General features: G+C 32.7%; 1 protein-coding gene across 1 annotated transcript in view; it reads right to left on the reverse strand.

Annotated features, from left to right (window-relative positions):
* Nucleotides 1-1,044: 1,044 nt before the first annotated feature.
* LOC103600808 (multiple PDZ domain protein-like) overlaps nt 1,045-12,141 on the reverse strand; it is a gene marked incomplete at its 3' end in the record, with an annotated part of 63,065 nt that continues 51,968 nt past the window's right edge. The window contains exons 4-7 of the mRNA XM_008585143.1: nt 3,321-3,530; nt 2,788-2,927; nt 1,885-2,098; nt 1,045-1,173 (exon numbers count right to left, since the gene is read on the reverse strand). Coding sequence (XP_008583365.1) covers nt 1,045-1,173; nt 1,885-2,098; nt 2,788-2,927; nt 3,321-3,530 — 693 coding nt within the window. The remainder of the gene's footprint in view (nt 1,174-1,884; nt 2,099-2,787; nt 2,928-3,320; nt 3,531-12,141) is intronic.

Here is a 12,141-nt window from a genome sequence, read left to right on the forward strand (position 1 = left end):
AGGTACTGAATTTGTAATTTTGTTTAACTTTAATTAATTTAAATTTGAATTTAAGAAGTGACACATGGCAAGTGGCTACAGTATAGGAGAGTACAGCTCTATACTGAAGATAAAGCATGAATACAAGGGTGCTTCAAAAAGTTCACAGAGAAATAGAACTAAAAGATATACAAATCCTTCCATGAACTTTTTGAAGATCCCTTGTATGTCACAAGCTTGTCAACTGGGGAAATTTCATTTGATATTGCTAGATGCTGGCCAATTTTTTAAAGGAAGAAAAATTTGCACACTTTTGTACTAACTATAAATACCCCTACTGACAAGGCTGCCGTTAAATAGGCCTTTCATTTATGAAAATGAGAAATGTTTGGTGAACCTGACTTCCTAGTTTAAGTTCAAATACACATTAAAAAAACAAGCTTTATAAACAACTGTTATAATCGAGGCAACAGTTAAACCAGCAGACCTTGTCAAATTAAAGTATAAATCATACTTAACAAATGTAGTAAATATTTCTCACATATATTTCAACAATGTCACATAGAAATGGTAATGCTTCAATGAACTACTCTAAGTGATAAATACAGGCTGTGCTTCATATACAAAGATGACACCAGTGACCCATCACTAATGGGACAAGTTGAATCTTATTTTTTCTCCTCAATAATAAAGCACTCTTTTTTTTCCATAATACCTAATGACTATAAAACAACTGACTAGGTTTATAAATATGATTTATGATCATAAAACAAAAGATAGCTACCTCTACAACGATCAAAGCCATAACCTTGTCTTTAGTCTGTGGTTCTAAAGAGTGTTAAGCTCATTGTCTATACCTGCAACTTAAGATCAATGCCCCCTTTCAAAGATATTTCCCTCCCAGGTCTAAGAGAATCCTTCAGGGACAGGCAAGAAAACAAAAGATTCTAACTCAGTTTCTTTGACGTTACCTAAGGCCAGAGTTTCTTCTTTTTAACACAAAATATAAAAATTGAAGCCATATTATTTGAGAAAGCAGCAGAAAAGACCTGTTGAGTATCTTACCTGATCAGCTACTCCTCCAGGCAGAATGGTTTTTACTATCACACCAGTTGCTTTTCCTCCTATGATGCCAAATCCCAGACCAGATCCATCATTCACCAATTCAATAGTTTCAACATGCTGCCAGTGAACCTAAAAACGAAGCTCCCATATGAATTCATAAAAGTTTTAAAAACTAAAATGTCATACTAATGAGGAAATTTTTGTAATTATTATTTTGTTATTAGTATTAAACAATTGAATTCAGACATGATAACAAGCTAACAGTGTCCTTTTCATTTAGTGTACTTCCCTTTCTACAGACTGGTACACCTATTGATTTAATCATTCTTGAAATTATCAATACATCATTAAAATGACTGCATTTTACCAGTTACAGATAGTCACTGATTTGCAAGCTCTTTTGTAGAATTTGTAAAGAAAAAAAGGAAGAGAAAAAAAAACTGTCATGTATTAAGAATGTCTTCTGCATAATCCTGCCTTGAAGCAGGATTCCAAATTAGATGACTTCTTAAAGTCACTGACAGCTAACTATAACAATATAATTATATAATTTACAAAGCAAAATCAAGATTATATCTGTCTACAGATAAAGTCAGTTTTGTTAAAGGACTAAATTTTTTCTTTTGAGGAATGCTTTCAAATAAAAAATTACACAAAGAGAAGCTAGAGACTTAATCATAATAAAATAAACAACAAATATTCAAGGCTAGGAAGAGACAGAAGAATAACAAGACAAAAACTCAAGAAGTACAAAGAACCTACAGGAATTAGAAACCCAGAGATGACCAAAAAGAACTATAAAAATATGTTTTATTCCTTTTGAAAATTTTACTTACTAACCGGATTAGAGTGAGCTGAAATCGTGCTGGCTGCCGATGGAGAACGGGACACCATAGGGCTGATAAGCTGAGGCAATGAGCCTCTGGCAATAACTAGCTGGACAGAATCTTTGGCTTTCTGCAGGATGCTGATAGCCTGCTGATGTGTAATTGTTTGGTCAAGTGCCTGTCCATTGATAGCAAGGATCTGATCAGTTTCCTTCAACCTTCCATCTCTATCAAAGATGAAAAAGGGGGTAAAAGATATCTGATCGCTCTCAAAGAAATGACAGCTTCTTTGGCATATACTCACATGTTCCACTATTTCTAATCCTATTTTCTAATTTCCACACTGTTAAAGCTTTTCCTTGCAGCTTTACTTTTAAAAATGTATGGTTTGGCTCCAGGTGATCAACTGTCCTAAGGTAATTCAACTGCTACCCCAAATCAACTCCTCTCATTTAAAAGCCCTCTTTTTTCAGCTATCTACTCAACCTATACAGTATATATTAGATATTCCTATTTTTACCATCTTTTAGATTTTCCTGTCTTCTAAAAATGAAAGTATTGAGCATCTACTTACTTGTTGCTTTGAGTACATTAATACAGCTCAAATTACCATGGATAATTTTAAGTACAGTAATCTAATCAAACATAGCTCATTTAATAACAATGAAAATAACGTTCTACTGAAACTTCTCTATCTTTAATAAAATGTAATTAATTTATGACTATATTTTAAAGCTACTCTCCTTTCAAAGGACTTGCTTTTTATCACAACAACGTTAATGACTTCTAAAAACTGGTTAATAACAGATTATATTGAGTTTTTTCTATGTCTTAGTTTTTGTATTTCTAAATTCCCCCACAGTGAACAAACCTTCTGAATATGGTATAAAAAACAAAGAAGCTGTGACAATCTCACCTGTGCGCCACACTGCCCTCTTGTATCTCTTGTACAAATATTCCCAGCTCTCCCCTGTTTTCACTCCTTAATCCCACAACACTAAACCCAAGGCCTCCACAAGGAGGTTTGAGGAGCTCAAAAACTTCTACATGGCGACCCTGTTCAGGAAACAAAGCAAGAAGTAAAATTAAAAGTTAATTACTGCAGTAAGAGTCATCTTATGAGTGACATTACCTTGTTTTAAAAAAAGAAATTGAAAAAAATTTCTCTAAGATAACTTCTAGCACTCACCTCCTAGAATGGGCATTTGATTTATCCTGAGGAATATTTTAGAATACAACATATAATACTCGATTTATATATGATAATTAAAAAGAGAAAAATGTAATAGAAAAATCTGTGACCCATCCAACTCCCACAAAATAAACTTCTTTTTCATTTCAATTTTTTCAGATATTATAAACATCACTATATTCTTCAAGTTATCGGACTTGATCAAACTTTAAGATATTATAAATTCTATCATAACTAACAGGAAAAAATGTTCTTACCTGGGCCATATTTTTGATTAACTGATCAAATTCATCACAAGCAGGTTTCCCGTTGATGTGTGGAATACTCGATCCTGTAAGTGCTTCCAGATTCCCATTATGTGGGGATAATAAAAACGATTCATTTTGCAGGGTAGAAATTACAGCTGAGCTGAGGTAAGGAATGTGGCCATATTCAACACTTAAAGTTGATGAAGTTGCAGTGTTTACCTAAGAGTAATATAGTTTATTAATAATTTTGACATTCCATAAGCTATTTCATAGAAAATATTCCCAAAGGGTAATAATGAAGTACATATGAAATTTTAAAATGTCTATACCTTTTAATACAATGATTTAATTTCCACAAATTTATTTCAACGAGAAATATTAGAATAATACACAAACATGTATAAGAATGCTCAATGCAGCACTATTCATTAGATGGGAAAATCTACCTCCAGTGTTCAACTTCAGGATACTGATTAAAACACACACATAAATGTACACATCTATACACATACTTAAACGAATAAGGCTAGTTATCAAACAATACATATACTATAAGCCAATATCAACTTCAGGATACTGATTAAAACACACACATAAATGTACACATCTATACACATACTTAAATGAATAAGGCTAGTTATCAAACAATACATATACTATAAGCCAATACACATTCAAAGAAAGATATTTATATTTGTGTTAAACATCTTGAAGAATATCCACCCAACAACCAATATAACACTGGTTGCCTCTGATGGATAAGATTTCCGGGCATCATTTACTTTCTACATTGCTTGAATTTTTATAATACTGTGTGTAGTAAAGAATTCGTTCTTTCTCAAAGGGTGGTCTGACCTTTGTCCCCAGCTCCTAGGAAGGAGCTCCAAACCCTTGGATTTTCCCAAGTGATGGGATCTTTGTTATTCATGGTTGGCCACAAGGCCACATGATATAGGCTCAAACTTTAAGTTCAATCATGTGGGCAATCATCAATCAATCATGCCTATAAAATAATGCCCGAATTAAAATTCTGATCACCAAGCTCAGGTAAGCCTCCTGGGTTTGTAATACTCCATGTGTATAGTCACACATCGAATCTAGGAGGGAACACTTCCCAAGGAAAATGGAAGCTTCATGTATGAAATCCTCCCATATTCAGCACTTTACATCTCTTCCCTTAGCTGACCTGTATCCTTTCCCTGTAATAGATCATAATTATGAGTATAATAGATTTCAGTGAATTCTGTAAGACGTGTTACTGAATTATTAAACCAAGGGTGGTTTTGGGAACCTCCCAAATTGCAGTTGCTGTCACAAGTGAGGGTAGTCTTGTGTATACTTTCCCCTTTAATTTTGTAGCTGGACCTTACTCCTTGAAGTTGGTGTCATAAGTGTTGGACAGAGTTGGAAGTCTGGAGGATTGTGCCTTCAGACTTTGCAGTCTGGCTAACTCCAGGTATAATGACACAAGTAACAACAACAATAAAATCATTCCATTTTGGAAAAAGATTCTATAATTACTTGTTATAAAGAGCTGCATGCTAAATCTAAATAAGTGATAAAACAGTACAGTCAATCCTAATTTCATATTTCTGTAGGGTGTCTGGAATGTGACTTTTTATTTACAATCATTTATCAGAAAGATTACATCACTCTCTGACTTCATCTCCTAGCACTCTGTCCCTCACCCACTCAGCTCCAGCTGTTCTGACTTCCTCACTGTTCTTCAAACTGCCAAGCTGCTAGCTCTACCGTTCAGGCACATCCTTCCCCAAATATCTACATGCTTACTTTTTTTATTTCATTCAGGTGTGCTCAACCTTGCCTCGGAGAAGCCCTCCCTGGCACCACTATTCAAGACAGCACCCCACCATTATGTGCCATGAGCTAATCGCGCCACATTTTTCTTCATGGCACTTATCACCACCTAAGGTATACCCTGTTGTCATGAACGTCCATCCTACTCAGTGGAAACAGACTAGAATGTAAAATTCTCCAGCAAAGGAATCTGATTATTTCACTTTCTGCTTTGTCCTCATTCTCTAAAAGTATGCCTCGTACAGAGTTTATATTCAGTAAAGGTTTGCAGAATAAATGTTTATCCATTTTTTAAAGACCTATTCTAATCCCATCTCTCAAACAATTCTATAAGCATCATTATCTCCATTTTACAGAAAACAAAATTACATGAAGTCACACACCTAATAAGTAGTTTGTGATCTAGATTTTTTCATCATGGTGATCCTATCATCTTTGTATTATACACAAAGGATACAGTCATTTGAGATATCATTTCTGGAAGACATTAAGTAAAGAGCATCCATTGACAGAAGCTATCAAAATATTTCACAATACGTCACCAATCCATACATAAGTGTTTGTTATCTGTCCTTACAAATAAAACAGAAAATTTCATTAAGTTATCAAAGTTACCAATAATTCAACCATTATATTGGCTATCTACAATTACAATTGAAAAAGATCAAGATGTTTAAAAGAGGCTTTTGGGAATCCTTTCAAATGCTTATTTTAAAATCTACAGCAGGCATAATCAATTATTATTTTTTCAAAAGAAAGCTTTTTATGCCAAGCCCGATTTTTTTTATCCTGAGCCATGGCAACTTCAGTAAAGTCTGCCAGCAGAAGATATACCACTCAGGTTGAAGCAGATGGCATAATGAAATTTGTGACAGGCTGAGGATCCCACACACCAGGACATACTGCCTATGGTATATTTGTATATAAAAAAATATTTGGACTTCTGCTATGGTAAGCCAGAATGAACAAATCACATTCTAAGAATAGAGAGAGAGAGAGAGAGAGAGAGAGAGAGAGAGAGAAATTAATGGTGAAGTAGATCCTCTGATATTATGGATTAGGTGTGAAGGCATTCCAAGAGTAAAGTTAGTAGAAGCAGAAAAAGTACATTATTACAACATGAGTATCATAAAAGTATTTAATATCAATTGTCTTCTAATTTGCTAAAGGTGTGATGAATGTCAATGACTCTTCCTGTTTCCTCCTGGCCCTTGAGGTCTACACAAATATAAAAGCAAAGGTTACAAAGATCACATACTTTAAATATATAATTTAATTATATTATCATATGAAAGTCTTGTTTTAAAATTTGCACATTTATACTCATAAGAAAAAGCACAAAGGCACCTATTGATTCTGCTATAATTGCTTATTAAAATGGCTTTCTGAAATGTAATATCTTTGTGGAACTGGAATGAATCTTATTTGCCTTAATAGGTCTGTTCATAACAGACACACTGTAAATGTTTAATAAAAAGAACTTGACTCCCATCCTTGGTTTATAGAATATAAAATAAACAGAAGAAAACACAAATATCTGGTGATTTTTATATAGGGATAAACAATCTGTATAATTTATGGAAGTCGCTAGTAAATGAACAAGAGTCACCAAATAATTATCTGTTCTCTGTTTAACTTCTGGCTGAGTATTTCAGTCTAGAAAAGGCTTTCATGTGCTTAATAAATAAACATACATTAACTTAATTTGTGGATTTTAATTAGTGCTACTACCTAAAACATAACTTAAATAAAGATTATTCAAATTATTCAATTAAAAAGTTTGCAAATTCTTTCTGAAAGGGCAGGATAAAACACCCTCTCAGTATTTAGAAGTATAAGATATAAGACACAGTCAGAACCAGTGATTGGTTCAGTCACTCCAAAAGGTTGGATGAGGCAGAAATCATAACAAAGGAAATACATGTAACCTAAGCACTTTCTTTTAACTTAAAACATGTATATTCACTAATAAATATGTTGATAGATGGATAAGGTCTTCTTCTCGATTATGGCTCCAAAACTGGGAAGTCCCTACCTTTTTTGTTGAATAAACCACACACATATAATACTGTATTGTACTTAATTTCAGTCTCCTTAAGGTAGAGTAAGAATTTGAACACTTATGAAACAATTTCATGGAAGAAGAATTCTAGATTTTCATAAGATATTTCTTCAATGTTTAACAATTTGATCAAATATAATTCACCAAAAATTGTTTTATCAATTCACCTATATAGTCTTTCAAAAGAATTTAAATAAGTTTTAACAAAAAAACCTCTTATAAAATTCTATATTATGTAATAAAGTCATGCAATTATAAAAGTATTACTGGCATACATAGCTTTAATAATTACTTTTTGACAAAGGTACTGGTAAAAAGCTAGAGAAGTACACACACTAGAGATTATCTGTATAGACAAGTGTTTAGTGCCCTGGGCATCAGTCAATATACCTTAGACGAGAAATGGATAGTACTTTTTCACCTGGTAAGTTATTCATTTGAAGGTATGCTAAGAGAGCTGCCTCTATAACAGCATCCCGAGAAAACAATAATTCTCCTGCATTTTATATACAATTAAGCTCAACCTATGGAGTACTTGCATCAAAATAACCCATCCACTGTGAACAATTACAAAATATCTATATGATCTGTTAAAAGAAAAAATAAATTTTCAAGGTATTAAAAAGAAACGAACATTTCTGCCATATTCTATTGATGAGAGCAGTAAGTCCAGCCCAGACTGGAGGGGAAGGGATTACACATGAGCATGAATATCAGAAGGTAGGGATTACTGGTACCCATCTTAGAGGGTGACTACCACATCATATCATAGTAAAACAGTTGAAAGCCAAGAGAGAAAGAAAACCTTAAAAGCCACTAGAGCAGAAAAAGACCTTATCTTCAAGAAAGAATAAGACCAACAGCTGACTTCTCAAGAAAAACAATGAAAACAATGAAAAACAATGAAAGCCAATTAACACAATGGCTAAAAAACAAGAAATAAAAATAAAAACCTGTCAACCTAGCATTTTTCACAACACATACACATGTACACACATACACACATGCACACACACACAAACACAGTTGCCTCAGATTTGTACAAAAGAAATACCAAAGTAAATGCTTGGGCAGAAAGAAAATAATCTCAGAAAGATTCTTATGCGGAAAAGACCTAAGAGTACAATAAATGGTTCAAAAATTTTAGTAAACCAGTAGGAATTCCTTAAAACAATAAATAATCTAAACTAATGGAGTTTTAAATATAAAAATATAGTTACACAAAAGGCAGGAGTGGGGTAAATGGGGTTGAAGTGTTTTATATTCCCTGCATTTTCCAGGAAGTGGTAAAAGTGGTAAAAATTAAAGTGGAATCAAATAAGTCAAAAACACATAAATCTGACAAAGGATTCTTATCTAGAAAATATAAAGAAAACTCAATAGTAAAAAAAATTCCAATTAGAAAATAAGCATAACACAAAAAGACATTTCATCAAAGAAGATATATAGATAAGCACATAAAAGATGTTTTGCGTCATTAGCAAATAAAAAATACAAATTAAAAGCAAAGAGATATCGCTATACACCTATGAGAATGGTGAGAATGTGGAGAAATTGGATTGCTCACACATTGCCAGTGGGAATGTGAAATTATACAGCTCCAGTGAAAAACAGTTTGTCAGTTTCTGAAAAAAACTAAACATATTTTTACCATACAACCTAGCAATTGCCCTCCTGGGAACTTATTATAGAGAAATAAAAACCTGTACAAACAAAAATCTGTACACAATTGCTTATAGCACCTTTATGTATAAAAGTGAAAATGTAGAAACAAATTGCCCCTGAATAGGTACATTCTTTTCATGGAATACTACTCAGCAATAAAATGAGCAAAATATTAATATATACAACTTGGATGGATCTCAAGAGCACTGTGCTGAGTGAAAAAAAAGAAAAGACAACCTGAAAAGGTCACATATGTTAAGATTCTATCTTTATAACATTCTTAAAATGACAAAATTATAGAGAAGGAAACAGACTAAAGGTTGTCGGGGGTTAGGGATGGTAGATGGTATAGGGAGGGGTGGGGTATGACTTTATAAAGCAATAGAATAAGGGAAATCTTTGTGGTGATGAAATAGATCTGATCTTGATTGTGGTTATAGTTACACAAATCTGTATAATGTGGGGGGTGGGGGCAGAAATGACACAAAATGAAAAATTGACACACATTGTATCACTGTCAGTTTCCTGGTTTTGACATTTTATTATAAGAAGATGTAACCACTGTGAGAAACTTGGTGAAGAATCAATAGGACCTCTCTATACTATATTTGAAAATTCCTATGAATCCATAAGTATCTCAAAATAAACCGTTTTTTAAAACACAGACTCAAATAAATCAAGGATACATGGTATATAACCTTTAGGGTAACCACTAAAAGCATAGTAAAATAAAGTATAAATAGGAGAAGAAAATGAAGTAAAAACAATACAAAAGAGAAAAAATGAATAAGTACAATGAAAAGAAAAAAAGATGGCAAACTTAAACCCATATTTATTAATATTTATTTTAAATATAAAGGGGTTAAATGCTCAAAGTAAAAGACTAAAATTATAAAACTGACAGAAAAAGAAAAAATGAAAGTAAAAAGGTATACCATGCATACATTAACCAAAAGAAACCTGGTGCAGCTAAAAACTGTTAGACAGTGAACTTTAAGGCAAGAAGTACTACTCGAGATAAAGAGGGACAATTCATAAAGAGCCAATTCAGTAGAAAGATCAAACAATCTAAGTAATGGAAAAACACAACTTCAAAATATGTAAGGCAAAATGACTCAGAACACCAAATGAGAAACAGATAAATCCAAAATCATACTTAGAGATTGTACCACATCTCTCTTAGTAATTGATGGAACACAAGGACAAAAAAAGTCAATAAAGATATAGAAGAACTGAAAAACATTCTACATAAAGTTGACCTAATTGACATTTATAGATTGTACTCAACAACTACTTGAATATAAATTCTTTCCAAGAACACAAATATTTTTCTAAAAAGACTATAGGGAGACCAGAAAAAAAGCCTCAGCAAATCTCAAAGAACTGATAACATACAGAGGATGTTCTCTAATTACAGTGGAATTAAGTTAGGAATAAACAACAGAAAGGTAACAAGAAAACTTAAAAATGATAGCCAATTAAGCAATACATGTCTCTCTTTTAAGAAATTTATTTATTTTTAATTGAAAGGTGTTGATTGTACACATTTATGGTTAACAGAGTCATATTTCAGTACATGTATACAATGTGTAATGATCAAATCAGGGTAGTTCGCAAATTCATCATCATAAAAATTTAACATTTCTTTGTAATGAGAACATTTAAACTCCTCTCTTCTAGCCATTTGAGAACATACAATAAATTATTCTTAATTATAGACACCTAACACTACTATACACCAGTAAACCTTATTTTTCCCTATCTAGCTGTAATTTTGTATACATTAACTAACTTTTCATTATTATTCCTCCCCTCCTCCTCTTCCTGAAGCATGAGTCAAAAAAAAAATGATAAAATTAAAACAACTTTTGAACGGAATGATAATGAAGTTATAACATACCAAAATTGTAGGATGCAGCTTAGAATGAAATATATAGACTTAAATAAATATATTAGGGAAAAAAGAATGATTAAAAAACAAGGAACTAAGCATCCATATCAAAAAGCTAGCATAAAAGAGTAAATCAAATTCAAAAAAGGAAATAACATACAGTAGAGCAAAAAACCAACAAAATAGAAAAACAGCACAATGATGAAATTCAAGAAAGCCAAAAGTTGGTCTTTGAGAAGAAGAAAAGATTAATAAAACTGAAATACTTCTAGCAATATAGATCAAGGAAAAAAAAATACAACAGGCACAAATTTCCAATATCACGAATAAAAAAAAGGAACATAACTAGACTCTACAGGTATGTATTGAAAAACCTTATGACAAAACTTTGAAAAAATTATATGAAATGAACAAATTCCTCAAAAAACAAATTTGCCAAAATGTCCATAGTTTGTTATCTATCAATGAAATTGAATGCACTATTAAAAGTCTCCCATCACCCCCTCTAAAAATACAAAACAAAACCAGATCCAGCTGGTGTCCCTGATAAATTCTTCCATTTTTTTTTCAGTTAACATCAATTTTATACAAACCTTTTCAGTAACAAGAAGGAAAAACTGTTCTCTACTTTTTGTTCAAGGCCAGCATAACCTTGACACCAAACTTTGACAGGGACGTTATCAGAGAGGAAGGTTATAGACCAATCTCTCTTAAACATTGGTATAAAAATACTAAGCAAGAATGTTAACACACTAAATCCAAAGTTAATTAAAGAGGAAAATGATGATCAAGTTGGTCACTCAAGAAATGCAAAAGGCTGAAGTAACATTTGAAAATTCTTTGGTTTAATTCACGTTAACAGAATAAATAAAGATGAAAAATAGGAACAGCTCAAAAGATGGCAGAAAAAAAGTAGATAAAATCCACACTATCATCATTTCAATTCAATATTAGACTCTAGGTTTTAGATAGTACAGTAAGCATGGAAAAGAAATAAAAGTTGCAGAGACTGGAATCAAAGACAAAAAAAAAGTAATTACTTGCAGACCACATAATTATGTACGTTGAAAACCCAAAAGAATTTACATAAACTACCAGCATTATTAAGTGAATTTAGTAAGGTTGGTGGATATAAAACCAATATTAAAAAATCAACCATATGGGCCAGCCCGGTGGCGCACTGGAGAGTGCACCGCTTGGGAGAGCAGCAGCGCTCCCGCCGAGGGTTTGGATCCCATGTGGTGACCGGTTCCCACTCACTGGCTGAGCGTGGCGCGGGCACGACACTGAAGGTTGCGATCCCGTTACCAGCCAGTAAAAAAGATAAAAAGGAAAAAAAAAAACATCAACCATACAAGGGTACATCAATCAGTTTGTGGAAAAATAGAATTGAA

The sequence above is a fragment of the Galeopterus variegatus genome, unplaced genomic scaffold (genome assembly GCF_000696425.1).
Source record: "Galeopterus variegatus unplaced genomic scaffold, G_variegatus-3.0.2 Scaffold3471, whole genome shotgun sequence".
Classification (NCBI taxonomy): domain Eukaryota; kingdom Metazoa; phylum Chordata; class Mammalia; order Dermoptera; family Cynocephalidae; genus Galeopterus; species Galeopterus variegatus.